Below are 17150 nucleotides of genomic sequence, written 5' to 3'. Positions count from 1 at the left end.
CAGAGGGGACAGAAGACCAAGAAACACTGGTTCAGAATAATTGGTGGAGGGACTCGCTGTACAATGAAACAATCCAGTGAGGTTCTCTTGAAGCCTCCGGGAAGCTTCAGATAGTATGGCGGTGGCTGCTCGTGGTATTGGCAGTGTTTGTCATCTTTCTATGGGAGCCAGAAGAACACACCTTCACTTCATCCTTGGAGAAATCCTCATGTCTGCCAGCCCGCTGTTTGCTTCTTGCATAAAGGCTCAATAGAGTTCACGTTTGACTTTTCTTATCAGAGCCTGGAAAAGATTATTATCTGGGAGGGCCCGGATATGTAGTTGTCAAGTATTCCTCCGAACCCTGGAGTACACGTATGCTATGGTGGTGTGTGAATAGTACCTATGGCTGATGCATTTTGCCAGAGATCTCTAGTGATGTCCCAAGAGGTTCCCTCTTATAGAAGTACTTCCATCAATCGTTTAGCCTCTTAATATAGTGCAATCTTCTTATTCTACAACACTGTGTACATAGAATTAATTTTGCCTTTCTACTCTGTTAACACTTCTTCTCTTTTCATTAAGTCTAGGGCATCACAGATTAAAACGGACTAGCTGAATTCTTCCAAGTCTATTTTTCCCTTGATGAGTCATCATTGGAACTACAATTCTACATCACTGCAAAGACCCTGGCAGGAGGAGAGGAGCAGATGAGTCAGGAGTTGAAGCTCAGCTGCCAGGAACTTTGCAGTGATGTATAATTGTAGTTCTAATGATGACTTATGCAATGAAAAGAGACCTCACATCACACAGCAACTCCAAACAACAATAAATAATATCCCACGGCCTGTGAGTAGTGGCTGTAACATGCCCAGCAGGCTGCTCTGCAGTGGTTCAGCTTATGTATATGACCACCGCAGTTAATTGCAGATTTCGCTACATTTACCTGGATCTATCCATGGTGTGCAGATAACTGTATTAGACTTGTGCCAAATTTTATCTAATTCTGCCTGTGAAGGAGATGACTACTGCTTCTCATCAAAGAAAAAACGTGGAAATTCGCAAATCTAAATCAGATGAAAGATCCCCCCCCAAATCCACGCCTAGTGTGAAACAGGTGACAATGTGCCCCACCAACAGACGTCTGTCTTTAGTACATAAAGCTTCTCATTGTTTCGATTCTCGTCCGTTTACAGGATTTCTGCTTGCTGTCAGTATGTCACCTCTAGACTAAGCTCAGCGGCCTTGTGCTCCTGTCCTAATGCCAAGCTGCTGGCTCTTACTGATGCTGAACCGTTGTGACAAGCCCAGTAGTTGATTGAGTTGCATTAGGTCATAATAATAAAATAATAATCTTTATTTTTATATAGCGCTAACATATTCCGCAGCGCTTTACAGGTTGCACACATTATCATCGCTGTCCCCATTGGGGCTCACAATCTAAATTCCCTATCAGTATGTCTTTGGAATGTGGGAGGAAACCGGAGTGCCCGGAGGAAACCCACACAAACACGGGGAGAACATACAAACTCTTTGCATGATGTGTTTTAAGTTTCCATTTACTGAAAGGAAGAAATGTAGAATGGACTGCAGGTGGACGGTGCACTGAGCAGCATTTTGTCACGCCACGGACTGGGAGGCAGCAGTTCTCTGAGCCGGCTGACATCAGACTCCCAGTGATCAATTGTACTCGCGTCTCCAATTGAAGCTCTGACCGCCGGGTCAGAGCAGCGTCAGGAGCGTGATCAGGTCATGTGATTATGCTGCTGCTGTCACTCGCTGGCTCACATGGATGGTAAGTGCTCCACACTAGTGGAGCTGAAGACACTGAAGATTGAATGTAACGGGAGGGGTATTTACTGGATTGTGTGGGGATATTTACTGTGTGTGGTAGGAGATTTAGTGTAGCAGGGCTGGGGGAAATTCTGTGTGCATTTACTGTTTGGAGGAGATTTAGTGATTTCCTTACCCGCTGGCTGCATGCTGGCTGCAATATTGGATTGAAGTTCATTCTCTGTCCTCCGTAGTACATGCCTGCACAAGGTGCAATCTTGCCTTACACAGGCGTGTACTATGGAGGACAGAGAATGAACTTCAATCCAATATTGCAGCCAGCATGCAGCCAGCCGGTAAGGAAAGGGTGAATCAAAAACACAAAAACCCCCCCTCCATGGCTGAAGATTGTTCCCTCCAAATTCAGGTGACAGTGTCCCTTTAAGGAGCAAAGAAGGGACAGGTGCAGACACAATATGAGGAACGGGAGAAATTTGAAGACATGATATGAGGAGCGATGGGGGGATGGGTGCAGACTCTGTATGGGGATAGAGAGTGATGGGATGGGTGCAGACACAGTATGGGTAGCTGGGGGATGTGTGAGGTTGCAGTATGGAGAGTGAGAGTATAAATGTGTGAGGAGACTATTGAGAAGAATAGTGTGAGGGAGAAAAGTGAGTGGGCACACCTATAGTGACTGCAGTCTTTTATCTCAAACCTGGATGCACCCTTTAACCCCTTTCTGCCAGCTGACGGAATAGTACGTCAGCTGGCAGATCCCTGCTTTGAGGTGGGCTGCAGCGGTGAGCCCACCTCAAAGCCGCGACATGTCAGCTGTTTTGTACAGCTGACATGTGTGCGCAATGAGCGCGAGCGGAATCGCGATCCACCTGCGCCCATTAACTAGTTAAATGCCGCCGTCAAGCGCTGACAGCGGCATTTAACTAGCGCTCCCGGCCGCGCGGCCGGATTTCTTCGCACCCCTGACCCCCATCACATGATCGGGGGTCAGCGGTGCATTGCCATAACAACCAGAGGTCTCCTTGAGACCTCTATGGTTGTTGATGGCCGATTGCTTTGATCGCCACCCTGTGGTCGGCGTTCAAAGTACACCTGCCTTTCTGCTACATAGAGGTGATCTGTACTTCACCTCTATGTAGCAGAGCCGATTGTGTAGTGCATGCTTCTAGCCTCCTATGGCGGGTATTGAAGCATGCCAAAAAAAAAAAAGTGTTTAAAAATATAAAAAAAATAAAAAATATATAAAAGTTCAAATCACCCCCCTTTCGCCCCAATCAAAATAAAACAATAAAAAAAAAAATCAAAAATACACATATTTGGTATCGCCGCGTTCAGAATCGCCCGATCTATCAATAAAAACAAAGGATTAACCTGATCGCTAAATGGCGTAGCGAAAAAAAAAATCAAAACTTTTTTTGGTCGCCGCAACATTGCATTAAAATGCAATAACGGGCGATCAAAAGAACGTATCTGCACCAAAATTGTATCATTAAAAACGTCATCTCGGCACGCAAAAAATAAGCCCTCACCTGACCCCAGATCACGATAATTGGAGACGCTACGGGTATCAGAAAACCGTGCAAATTTTTTTTTTTTTTTTTTAAAGCAAACTTTGGAATTTTTTTCCACCACTTAGATAAAAAATAACCTAGACATGTTAGGTGTCTATGAACTCGTAATGACCTGGAGAATCATAATGGCAAGTCAGTTTTAGCATTTGGTGAACCTAGCAAAAAAGCCAAACAAAAAACAAGTGTGATATTGCACTTTTTTTGCAATTTCATCACACTTGGAATTTTTTTCCCATTTTCTGTTACACGGCATGGTAAAACCAATGATGTTGTTCAAAAGTACATCTCGTCTGCAAAAAATAAGCCCTCACATGGCCATATTGACGGAAAAATAAAAAAGTTATGGCTCTGGGAAGGAGGGGAGCGAAAAACGGAAAAAGCTCCGGGGGTGAAGGGGTTAATTATAATTAAAGTTGAGCGAATTTGCTCGGGTTCCCTCTTATTTGGTAAGCTATAGCGCTTGCCGAGTAAGCTGCAGAAGGAACCCAGTTTCCTGGATCACGCTGGCCAATCAGCGCCGCAGCTGCATGTGTCGCCGCTGTGCGACAGGCACGACACATCTATGTCACACAGCCGCAACACATGCAGCTTCGGCGCGATCCAGGAAGTTGGGTTCCCTCTCTAGCTTACTTGGTGAGCCCTATAGTTTGCCGAATAAGACTACTTTCACACTGGCGTTTTTTTAATACGTCGCAATGCGTCGTTTAGGGGAAAAAACGCATCCTGCCAAGTTGTTTGCAGGATGCGTTTTTGCCCCATAGACTTACATTACCGACGCAGTGCGACGTATTGACACACGTCGCAACCGTCTTGCGACGGTTGCACCGTGTTGTGGCGGACCGCCGGGAGCAAAAAACGTTAAATGTAACGTTTTTTTGCAGCCGACGGACTGCTTTTTCTGACCGCGCATGCGTGGCCGGAACTCTGCCCCCACCTCCCCGCACCTTACAATGGGGCAGCGGATGCGCCGGAGAAATGCATCCGCTGCACCCGTTGTGCGGCACAACAAACGCTAGCGTCGGAATCTCGGCCCGACGCAATGCGACGGGCCGAATCCGACGCTAGTGTGAAAGTAGCCTTAGAGGGAACCCAAGCAAATTTGCCCATCTCAAATTATACAATGAAGCCCTGTAGCATGCCGATCCTAACAGTGTAATATACTCACTGTCAGGATTCAGCTCTTCTTGCTCATTCCAGCAGTCATTACAAGGCAACTTCACTCATATGCGATTTTCAATCTTACGATCATGTGAAAACGAGCTTTTCTGTTTTTTACTGAACATTGAGAGCATTAGGGAGAGCAGCTCATCTGCACATTACGAAGTGCAAATTGCATATGTGCTTGTGGGCCGGGCAAACTGAATTCTTGCCTCAGGAGCCAGAACACCTAGATACACCTCTGGACTCCCATCACATCTCCAATTAGCAGGACATGATGAATGGCAACGGTCGTCTGAATGTAGCTTTGATGAGAACTAACTCGCACAGGTATCGTGAATTTTATCGCTGTTAAAGGGGTTTTCGTTCTTAAACGCTGAAATGCCTCCTGATTCCTGTTTGTGAGGGTGCAGCGTGCTCCTGAATATTGACAGTTCAGATCTGCGCTGGTTAAGGGGGATATCTGAGACTTTGTAGCAAAAAATAAATTGTGCTGAACGCTGTTCTTTGCCGGAATGGAGTGGTCTGTGACCACTCCTGCTGGGGGGTTCAGCAGCAGCTTTTCCACTCTCCTCTCTTGACAGGGCGGAGCTGCCGATGTAATGCTGATTGACAGCCACCTCCTCGCTGCCTAAGGGCTCCTTCACATGCCAGTATGTGTGGTGACAGTTTTCACACCTACCAGAGACATTTACACATGTTGACCCATTCAAATAAATGGGTTTGTGCACATATCAGTGTATGTTCATGGGCAAAACACGTTGATATGTCAGTTTTCTATCAGCACACTGGTGACACACGGATGACATCTACAGTCATGGCCAAAAGTATTGACACCCCTGCAATTCTGTCAGATAATGCTCATTTTCTTCCTGAAAATGATTGCAAACACAAATTATTTGGTATTATCTTCATTTAATTTGTCTTAAATGAAAAAAACACAAAAAGAATTGTCCTAAAGCCAAATTGGATATAATTCCAAACCAAACATAAAAAAGGGGGTGGACAAAAGTATTGGCACCGTTCGAAAAATCATGTGATGCTTCTCTAATTTGTGTAATTAACAGCACCTGTAACTTACCTGTGGCACCTAACAGGTGTTGGCAATAACTAAATCACACTTGCAGCCAGTTGACATGGATTAAAGTTAACTCAACCGCTGTCCTGTGTCCTTATGTGTACCACATTGAGCATGGAGAAAAGAAAGAAGACCAAAGAACTGTCTGAGGACTTGAGAAACCAAATTGTGAGGAAGCATGAGCAATCTCAAGGCTACAAGTCCATCTCCAAAGACCTGAATGTTCCTGTGTCTACCGTGCGCAGTGTCATCAAGAAGTTTAAAGCCCATGGCACTGTGGCTAACCTCCCTAGATGTGGACGGAAAAGAAAAAATGACAAGAGATTTCAACGCAAGATTGTGCGGATGTTGGATACCTCGACTAACATCCAAACAAGTTCAAGCTGCCCTGCAGTCCGAGGGTACAACCGTGTCAACCCGTACTATCCGTCGGCGTCTGAATGAAAAAGGACTGAATGGTAGAAGACCCAGGAAGACCCCACTTCTTACCCCGAGACGTAAAAAAGCCAGGCTGGAGTTTGCCAAGACTTACCTGAAAAAGCCTAAAACGTTTTGGAAGAATGTTCTCTGGTCAGATGGGACAAAAGTAGAGCTTTTTGGGCAAAGGCATCAACATAGAGTTTACAGGAGAAAAAAAAAAGGCATTCAAAGAAAAGAACACGGTCCCTACAGTCAAACGTGGCAGAGGTTTCCTGATGTTTTGGGGTTGCTTTGCTGCCTCTGGCACTGGACTGCTTGACCGTGTGCATGGCATTATGAAGTCTGAAGACTACCAACAAGTTTTGCAGCATAATGTAGGGCCCAGTGTGAGAAAGCTGGGTCTCCCTCAGAGGTCATGGGTCTTCTAGCAGGACAATGACCCAAAACACACTTCAAAAAGCACTAGAAAATGGTTTGAGAGAAAGCACTGGAGACTTCTAAGGTGGCCAGAAATGAGTCCAGACCTGAATCCCATAGAACACCTGTGGAGAGATCTAAAAATGGCAGTTTGGAGAAGGCACCCTTCAAATATCAGGGACCTGGAGCAGTTTGCCAAAGAAGAATGGTCTAAAATTCCAGCAGAGCATTGTAAGAAACTCATTGATGGTTAACGGAAGCGGTTGGTCGCAGTTATTTTGGCTAAAGGCTGTGCAACTAAGTATCAGGCTGAGGGTGCCAATACTTTTGTCTGGCCCATTTTTGGAGTTTTGTGTGAAATGATCAATGTTTTGCTTTTTGCTTCATTCTCTTTTGTGTTTTTTCATTTAGGGCAAAGTAAACGAAGATAATAATACCAAATAATTTGTGTTTGCAATCATTTTCAGGAAGAAAATGAGTATTATCTGACAGAATTGCAGGGGTGTCAATACTTTTGGCCATGATTGTATGTGTCATCACTGTGACACATGCCAGCACCTGGGAAAAAGCGGTACAGTTTGCGCTGTTTCTAGGCACTGGCTGCTGAAGACCGCTCTCATCATTGTTGCCTGGTCTCACTGATATCAACTCGACCAGGCGATAATCATGTGAGTTGTATAAAGCATCTGCTGTGTACAATGTGTGTAAAATAAAAAAGATGGTGTTGGCGCCTGCTTAATTTTCATAACCAGCAGAGGGAAAGCCCACGGCTGGGGGATGATATTAGTAAACTGGGAAAGGGGACAATATCCCAAATGGTTCCTAGGCTATTAATAACCGCTCACAGCTGTTTGCTTATTCTTTATCAGTGAGTTTACGAGGACCCCAGAAAAAAATGATGTAGGTTCCCACTCCATTTCTAACCAGTAAAGGCTAAACAGACTGCTGTGGGTTGATATTAATAGCCTGCTAAGGGGCCATGGATATTGGACCCGTGTCCCAGGATTACATCAGCCCTCAGCCCTGGAACCTTTTGGGATACTGTCCACTTTTCCAGATTATTGAGATCAGCCACCAACCGTGGACTTTCCCTCTGCTGGTTATAAAAATGACGCTGGAAATATCAGGATATGTGACATACGCCTAACTGGGGGAGCCAGCTTTCAATCTGTATGAAGTCGAAGTCACCCTTTTGACAGATCAATTCAGAAAAGAAGCAGTCGCTCTGTTTACGTGACATCAGCAGAAGCAGCTGAATCTCCGGCTGGAGCGGTCTGTGTCTGAACTACGTGCTCTCTCATGCTGCAAACAGGCGTCTTTGCCTCCAGCATAGGAGGAGTGCAGGGGCACTGGTGCTGGCCGGATCCAACGTATATTGAAGAGTGAAAATCTGCAGCATGTCTAGAATAGATTTGGCATGCAGTGGATCTAAACAATATGCAGAGAAAAGAAATGGCAGCAGGAATTCTGTGTAAATTCATCATTTATTTGGTGACGTGTTTGAACTCCAGTTGTGTGAAATATCCATGAAATGATAGAGTGCACTGTTCTCCTATTGGGAACATGGCACAAGTGGACTGTCAGCATTTATGACCACTCAAAACTACTGCAGGGTTATATAAGGGATGAGAGGAGCAGTGGAAACTTCTCTTGTGCACGGAGACTGTATGGCTGAGTAATCCCAATCTTTATTCCCCTTGTGCTGTCACTGCAAGAGTCAAGTGGGTGTCCCTAGGGTTCCACTGACTTGCATATTGGGATATGTGGAGGAAATTATTACGGACAACATGTTTAAAATAGCTATTGCACGATTGTTATTCATTGCTAGGAAATTGATCGCCAAATTTTGGATTAGAGAGGAACCTCCAACAAGAAAAGACTTTCTTAAGCAAGCGGAGCATATACTTACTTTGGAGAAAAGTATCTACACCAAAAGGAATAAGCTGGACATCTTCCACAAGCTGTGGCAACCGTGGATGGACTTGAATTAGGATGATAAATGAGAATTTAGGGAACCTAGTATTCAATGGAAATATAACGGATGTTTATTCAAATGTTTGTATGATGATGGGAAGTGGGGTGGCTCTGGCTGAGGTCTCTGGGGTTGGGCGGGGTGGGGGGGCTCTGAGTCGGGGGGAAAAAGTTATCTGTAAATGTTTAATGAAACATTGCCATGAGAATTATTCTGATTGTTTATTCTTTGCGGATAATAAAAATCTATCTGATAAAAAAAAAAAAGAGTCAAGTGGGTGGTCCCTTTATCTGCTGTGGGGTGGTGTAGCACAAACCTGGTAACAGATTCCCGTAAGAAAAAGGAGAGGTTGACCTTCTTAAATAACATTGTGAGGAAGTATTTGGCTTGCCTCATTCTGAGTCCTTTTTTTTTCCTCATATGCAGTGTTTCTTCTGTCCTGTGCGGTGCAAGACTATGCATGGGGCAAGCTTGGGGGAGACAGCGAAGTAGCTCAACTATGGGCTAGTGGTGACTCTGAGCGGAAAATCGAGCCAAACAAACCATACGCGGAGGTAATAAAGAAATGACAGCAATTCATTACATGCATATCAATGCATAAAGTCTTAGTTAAGGGAATATGTCATCAGATAATAATTAACTTATTGTTGGTATGAATTTTTTAATAAATGTCTTAAGGTTTTTTTTTTTGGTAATGTTTTTGCTTTCCATATCACGCTATCTTAAAATCCGGTCTAAAATGAAAAGTCTGCAGTCACTCTGGCAGAGAATGGTGAATCTTCACCGCGCTTGAGCTGGAAGGATTCACAAGTCTGCAGTCAGACGTTTCATTTTAGACCAGACAACCCCTTTAATATCTGCCCTTCAGTTTGGAACCTTAGGACAATATATTAACCCCTCTGTGACCTTGGACGTACTATCCCGTCGAGGTGCCCTGGGCCTATCTGACCCTTGACGGGATAGTACGTCCTGCCCTTTAATGCGATACCGCGACTTAAGTCGCGGTGATCGCATTAAAATTCCGACGCCATCTCACCTGGGGGGAGATGGCCTCGGCATCCAGGGCATTGTCGCCGCCCACCCGCCCTCTCGATCGCTGTGATTGGCTGTTCAATTCTGAACAGCCAATCACAGCCATTCTCATTGTTTCAGCCAATCGGAGCGGCTGAAACAATGAGGTCACAGGCTAGGATCGAGTACCGATGTACTCGATCCTAGGTCCGGTGCCTGGCAACGCCAGGCACCGGCAAGAACAGCCCGGATTGGCGCGATCGCCGATCGCATCGATCGCGCCAATCGCAGGGCACCGCGCGGTATTACCGCGCTGTGCCCTGCCGGAACCTGCGTGGATCGGTGCTCTAATAGCACCGATCCTAGGATAGGACACAGTGCAGGCCCAGCAGGGCCTGCAGGAGCCGATTGGCGCGATCGATGTCATCGTCGATCGCGCCAATCACAGGGCGCAGCGGCGATCACTCTGTGACCGCTCTGTGCCCTGCAGGTGACCTGGCTGTGACCTGCCTAGGATGGCGCGAACAGATCCGATCCTAGGCAGGTCACAGCCAGGTCACCAGGAAAGCTCTGATTGGTGGGATCGATGTTATGGTCGATCCCACCAATGACAGGTCACAGCAGCAGCATGACCGCTCTGTGACCTGTCTGTGTCACCTGCCTGACCTGTGTATGACCGCTCTGCAGGGTCCTCATTCTAGCTGAGGATTCCTACAGAGCGGTCATACTGCTGGATCTCCCTGCTGGATTTTGTGCCTGGATCTCCCTGCCGTGCTGGGTATTGTGGTGCCACAGCAGCCTGTAGCACCACAATCCCTGCTAAAGAAAGAAGACAACTAAACGTAAGTTTTATCCCTGATCCCTGCCCAATCCCCGTTCATCCACCCCAATCCCCGTTCATCCACCCCAATCCCCCCTTCCCCCTCTTTTTACCCCCTCCACCCCCATTTGTGCCGCCTCCGTGCGCACATTTAGTAGCCGCCGAGCGTTGATTGGTGACGCAGTTCACCGATCAACGCTCGCGCTCGCTTTTTTTCCCTCGCCCCCGTTGCGCCAACTCCGTACACACATTCCGCAGCCGCCAAAGTTTGATAAGTGACGCAGTTCACTTATCAGAGTTTGTGCCTGCCGTTTTCCTTTTTTTTTTTTCACCCCCCTTTTGCGCCACCTGACTACAACCGTACGTTTTGATCACTGATCCCTGCCCAATCCCCACTTCCACCCCCATCTCCCTTCCCCCTCTTTTTACCCCCCTTTGCACCTCCTTCCGTGCGCCCATTTAACAGCCGCCGAACGTTGATTGGTGACGTAGTTCACCGATCAACGCTCGCGCTCGCTTTTTTCCCTCACCCCCGTTGCGCCAACTCCGTACACACATTCCGCAGCCGCCGAAGTTTGATAAGTGACGCAGTTCACTTATCAGAGTTTGTGCCTGCCGTTTTCCTTTTTTTTTTTTTTCACCCCCCTTTTGCGCCACCTGACTACAACCGTACGTTTTGATCACTGAACCCTGCCCAATCCCCACTTCCACCCCCATCTCCCTTCCCCCTCTTTTTACCCCCCTTTGCACCTCCTTCCGTGCGCCCATTTAACAGCCGCCGAACGTTGATTGGTGACGCAGTTCACCGATCAACGCTCGCGCTCGCTTTTTTTCCCTCACCCCCGTTGCGCCAACTCCGTACACACATTCCGCAGCCGCCAAAGTTTGATAAGTGACGCAGTTCACTTATCAGAGTTTGTGCCTGCCGTTTTCCTTTTTTTTTTTTCACCCCCCTTTTGCGCCACCTGACTACAACCGTACGTTTTGATCACTGATCCCTGCCCAATCCCCACTTCCACCCCCATCTCCCTTCCCCCTCTTTTTACCCCCCTTTGCACCTCCTTCCGTGCGCCCATTTAACAGCCGCCGAGCGTTGATTGGTGACGCAGTTCACCGATCAACTCTCGCGCTCGCTTTTTTCCCTTCAGCCTTTTTGCGCAACCTCCGTACACACATCCCGCAGCCGCCAAACTTTGATAAGTGACGCAGTTCTCTTATCAGAGTTTGTGCCTGCCTTTTTTTTTTTTTTTACAGGTTTTTCTTCTCCTTTTAGCATTTTCTTTTCAGATAAGTTTGCACAAATCACTATCCCCCCACACATACACATACAGTTATCAATAAAGTGCACCCAATCACCATATTCACACAAAAATGTCCCGCTCGTCCCGTTCGTCCCAACAGCGCTATTCATTGGAGGAGGCATATGCTTTCCTTGCCTCCGACACTGATAGCGAGGGAGAGGATCCCACTTTTCTTCACTTTTCTGATTCTTCATCCTCTTCCTCCTCCTCCTCCTCTTCCTCCTCCTCCTCCTCCTCTTCCTCCTCGGGTCCTGCGGAACCACCACGCAGACGCCCCAGGACAGAAGATGAGGCAGCCCCCACCACTCCTGAACCAGCGCTCCCCACTGCGGAACCCACATGGACCTCGCCCCCCGAAAATTACGAGCCACTGATTCCTGATTTTGTGGCAGAATCAGGAATCAAGTTTGACACCACGGGCCTCACAGAAACAGACTTTTTCAAAGTCTTTTTCTCTGAGGATTTTATTAACCTCATGGTGGAGCAAACTAATTTGTATGCTCGTCAATTTTTGGAGCAAAACCCCGGTACATCATTTTCCAACTGGTCTCCTGTAGACGCAGTTGAAATGATGCAGTTTTGGGGCCTGGTCCTCCACATGGGGATCGTGAAGAAGCCAGAAATGCGGCAATATTGGAGTGTAGATGTTTTATATAACACTCCAGTATTCCGAATGGCCATGGTTCGGAGACGTTTTGAGGCCATCCATAAATTCCTGCATTATTCCGATAATGCACAGTGTCCCGCACGAGATGACCCCAACTTTGACCGTCTGTTCAAAGTTCGGCCGGTCATCGAACACTTCAACAAAAAGTTTTCTGAAGTGTACGTGCCCAAAAGGGACATCTGCGTGGATGAGTCCTTGGTCCATTTTAAGGGGCGGCTCGGATTCCGTCAATACCTGCCCAACAAAAGGGCCAGGTACGGAATCAAACTCTACAAGCTGTGTGAGAGTGCCTCAGGGTACATCCACAGGTTTAGAGTGTATGAAGGGAAGGACAGCAGGATTGAACCCCCTGAGTGTCCTCCTGTCCTGGGAGTGAGTGGGAAGATCGTGTGGGATTTGGTGCACCCACTGCTGGATAAAGGTTATCACCTCTATACTGATAACTTTTATACCAGCATCCCACTCTACAAATCCCTCTCTGCGCGAGGTACCGCAGCCTGCGGTACTGTGCGCAAAAATCAGAGAGGCCTCCCAAAGACGCTACTTCGGCAGATGCTCAGAAAAGGTGAGAGCAAGGCCCAATGTAGCGACCACCTGCTGGTGGTCAAGTACAAGGACAAGAGGGATGTCCTTCTCTTGACCACCATACATGGTGATGGCAGAGCCCTCAGCACTGTACGGGGTACCTCTACACAGGTCTGCAAACCGGACTGTGTACTGGGCTACAACAAAAGCATGGGGGGGGTTGATCTCTCTGATCAACTCCTCCAACCATACAGTGCTTTGAGAAAGGCCAAGGTGTGGTACAAAAAGTTGGCCGTCCACATCGTACAAATGGCAATGCTCAACGCTTTCCTGCTGTTACGATGTGCACGCCACACCGATACGTCGTACCTTCAGTTCCAGGAGGTAGTGGTTAAGGCCCTGATATTTGGTACTCCGGAAGGAGAGGGCCCCAGTACTTCCGGAACTGAAGGTGCTCGTATCGTACCAGGCCAGCATTTTCCGGGGGTGGTCCCGCCAACCGGCAGAAAAGGTAAGCCGCAAAAAAGGTGCCGAGTGTGTTACAAAAGGGGAATACGCAAGGACACCATTTATCAATGCGACACCTGCCCCGAAAAACCTGGCCTGTGTATGAAGGATTGCTTCAGATTGTACCACACCTCCATGCACTACTAATTTACTTTACAAGAAAGCGTACATTAGTTCCAAAAAGGGGGCACATCTAGATAAGTTCCTTGGGGGGGGGTCTAGGTTCCAAAATGATGTCACTTGTGGGTTTTTTTTACTGTTTAGGCACATCAGGGGCTCTGCAAACGGAACATGACGACCGCAGACAATTTCTGCATTCCAAAACGTCACAACTTCCCTTTCGAGCCCCAACGTGTGCCTAAACAGTTTTTTCCCACATATGGCGTACCAGCGTAATCAGGACAATTTGGACAACAACTTTTGATGTCCAATTTCTCCTGTTACCTTTGGGAAAATTAAAAATTGGGGACTAAAATATCATTTTTGTGGGAAAAAATAGGATTTTTTATTTTCACGCCTGGGCATTATAAACTTTAGTGAAGCACGTGGGGGTTCAAATTTCTCACCACACAACTAGATAAGTTCCTTAGGGGGTACAGTTTCCAAAATGGGGTCACTTGTGGGGGGTTTCTACTGTTTAGTCACATCAGGGGCTCTGCAAATGGAACATGATGCCAGCAGAACATTCCATCAAAGTCTGCATTCCAAAACGTCACTACTTCCCTTTCGAGCCCCAACGTGTGCCCAAACAGTAGTTCCTCCCCACATATGGGGTATCAGCGTACTCAGGACAAATTGGACAACAACTTTTGGGGTCCAATTTCTCCTGGTACCCTTGGGAAAATTAAAAATTGGGGACTAAAATATCATTTTTGTGGGAAAAAATAGGATTTTTTATTTTCACACCTGGGCATTATAAAGTTTAGTGAAGCACGTGGGGGTTCAAAATTCTCACCACACAACTAGATAAGTTCCTTAGGGGGTACAGTTTCCAAAATGGGGTCACTTGTGGGGGGTTTCTACTGTTTAGTCACATCAGGGGCTCTGCAAATGGAACATGATGCCAGCAGAACATTCCATCAAAGTCTGCATTCCAAAACGTCACTACTTCCCTTTCGAGCCCCAACGTGTGCCCAAACAGTAGTTCCTCCCCACATATGGGGTATCAGCGTACTCAGGACAAATTGGACAACAACTTTTGGGGTCCAATTTCTCCTGGTACCCTTGGGAAAATTAAAAATTGGGGACTAAAATATCATTTTTGTGGGAAAAAATAGGATTTTTTATTTTCACACCTGGGCATTATAAAGTTTAGTGAAGCACGTGGGGGTTCAAAATTCTCACCACACAACTAGATAAGTTCCTTAGGGGGTACAGTTTCCAAAATGGGGTCACTTGTGGGGGGTTTCTACTGTTTAGTCACATCAGGGGCTCTGCAAATGGAACATGATGCCAGCAGAACATTCCATCAAAGTCTGCATTCCAAAACGTCACTACTTCCCTTTCGAGCCCCAACGTGTGCCCAAACAGTAGTTCCTCCCCACATATGGGGTATCAGCGTACTCAGGACAAATTGGACAACAACTTTTGGGGTCCAATTTCTCCTGGTACCCTTGGGAAAATTAAAAATTGGGGACTAAAATATCATTTTTGTAGGAAAAAATAGGATTTTTTATTTTCACGCCTGGGCATTATATACTTTAGTGAAGCACGTGGGGGTTCAAAATTCTCACCACACAACTAGATAAGTTCCTTAGAGGGTCTAGTTTCCAAAATGGGGTCACTTGTGGGGGGTTTCCACTGTTTAGGCACATCATGGGCTCTCCAAACGCGACATGGCGTCCGATCTCAATTCCAGCCAAAGTTAGCTTGAAAAAGTCAAACGGCGCTCCTTTCCTTCTGAGCCCTGCCATGCGCCCAAACAGTGGTTCCCCCCAAATATGGGGTATCAGCGTACTCAGGACAAATTGGACAACAACTTTTGGGGTCCAATTTCTCCTTTTACCCTTGAGAAAATAAAAAATTGGGGACTAAACGATCATGTTTGTGGAAAAAAATAGGAATTTTTTTTTTCACGCCAGGGCGTTATAAACTTTCGTGAAGCACTTGGGGGATAAAAGTGCTCATGACACATCTAGATAAGTTCCTTAGGGGGTCTAGTTTCCAAAATGGGGTCACTTGTGGGGGGTTTCCACTGTTTAGGCACATCAGGGGGTCGCCAAACGCGACATGGCGTCCGATCTCAATTCCAGCCAAAGTTAGCTTGAAAAAGTCAAACGGCGCTCCTTTCCTTCTGAGCCCTGCCATGCGCCCAAACAGTGGTCCCCCCCCACATATGGGGTATCAGCGTACTCAGGACAAATTGGACAACAACTTTTGGGGTCCAATTTCTCCTTTTACCCTTGAGAAAATAAAAAATTGGGGACTAAACGATCATGTTTGTGGAAAAAAATAGGAATTTTTTTTTTCACGCCAGGGCGTTATAAACTTTCGTGAAGCACTTGGGGGATAAAAGTGCTCATGACACATCTAGATAAGTTCCTTAGGGGGTCTAGTTTCCAAAATGGGGTCACTTGTGGGGGGTTTCCACTGTTTAGGCACATCAGGGGGTCGCCAAACGCGACATGGCGTCCGATCTCAATTCCAGCCAAAGTTAGCTTGAAAAAGTCAAACGGCGCTCCTTTCCTTCTGAGCCCTGCCATGCGCCCAAACAGTGGTCCCCCCCCACATATGGGGTATCAGCGTACTCAGGACAAATTGGACAACAACTTTTGGGGTCCAATTTCTCCTTTTACCCTTGAGAAAATAAAAAATTGGGGACTAAACGATCATGTTTGTGGAAAAAATAGGAATTTTTTTTTTCACGCCCGGGCGTTATAAACTTTCGTGAAGCACTTGGGGGATAAAAGTGCTCATGACACATCTAGATAAGTTCCTTAGGGGGTCTAGTTTCAAAAATGGGGTCATTTGTGGGGGGTTTCCACTGTTTAGGCACATCAGGGGGTCGCCAAACGCGACATGGCGTCCGATCTCAATTCCAGCCAAATTTAGCTTGAAAAAGTCAAACGGCGCTCCTTTCCTTCTGAGCCCTGCCATGCGCCCAAACAGTGGTCCCCCCCACATATGGGGTATCAGCGTACTCAGGACAAATTGGACAACAACTTTTGGGGTCCAATTTCTCCTTTTACCCTTGAGAAAATAAAAAATTGGGGACTAAACGATCATGTTTGTGGAAAAAATAGGAATTTTTTTTTTCACGCCCGGGCGTTATAAACTTTCGTGAAGCACTTGGGGGATAAAAGTGCTCATGACACATCTAGATAAGTTCCTTAGGGGGTCTAGTTTCCAAAATGGGGTCATTTGTGGGGGGTTTCCACTGTTTAGGCACATCAGGGGGTCGCCAAACGCGACATGGCGTCCGATCTCAATTCCAGCCAAATTTAGCTTGAAAAAGTCAAACGGCGCTCCTTTCCTTCTGAGCCCTGCCATGCGCCCAAACAGTGGTCCCCCCCCACATATGGGGTATCAGCGTACTCAGGACAAATTGGACAACAACTTTTGGGGTCCAATTTCTCCTTTTACCCTTGAGAAAATAAAAAATTGGGGACTAAACGATCATGTTTGTGGAAAAAATAGGATTTTTTTCTTTCACGCCCGGGCGTTATAAACTTTCGTGAAGCACTTGGGGGATAAAAGTGCTCATGACACATCTAGATAAGTTCCTTAGGGGGTCTAGTTTCCAAAATGGGGTCATTTGTGGGGGGTTTCCACTGTTTAGGCACATCAGGGGGTCGCCAAACGCGACATGGCGTCCGATCTCAATTCCAGCCAAATTTAGCTTGAAAAAGTCAAACGGCGCTCCTTTCCTTCTGAGCCCTGCCATGCGCCCACACAGTGGTCCCCCCCCCACATATGGGGTATCAGCGTACT

General features: G+C 46.7%; 1 protein-coding gene across 2 annotated transcripts in view; it reads left to right on the top strand.

Moving 5' to 3' along the window:
• MPI (mannose phosphate isomerase) overlaps positions 1-17150 on the top strand; it is a 36928-nt gene that overhangs the window by 6601 nt on the left and 13177 nt on the right. For both annotated transcript variants that reach the window (XM_069765704.1, XM_069765702.1), the window contains exon 2: positions 8816-8943. Coding sequence is in view for 1 of the 2 variants with exons in the window: in XM_069765702.1 (XP_069621803.1) it covers positions 8816-8943 (128 nt within the window). In the remaining variant the exon portion in view is untranslated. The remainder of the gene's footprint in view (positions 1-8815; positions 8944-17150) is intronic.

Source organism: Ranitomeya imitator, chromosome 4 (assembly GCF_032444005.1).
Source record: "Ranitomeya imitator isolate aRanImi1 chromosome 4, aRanImi1.pri, whole genome shotgun sequence".
Lineage (NCBI taxonomy): Eukaryota > Metazoa > Chordata > Amphibia > Anura > Dendrobatidae > Ranitomeya > Ranitomeya imitator.
The sequence above is the reverse complement of the archived record's forward strand: the minus strand, read 5'-3'. Positions and strand labels throughout refer to the sequence as shown.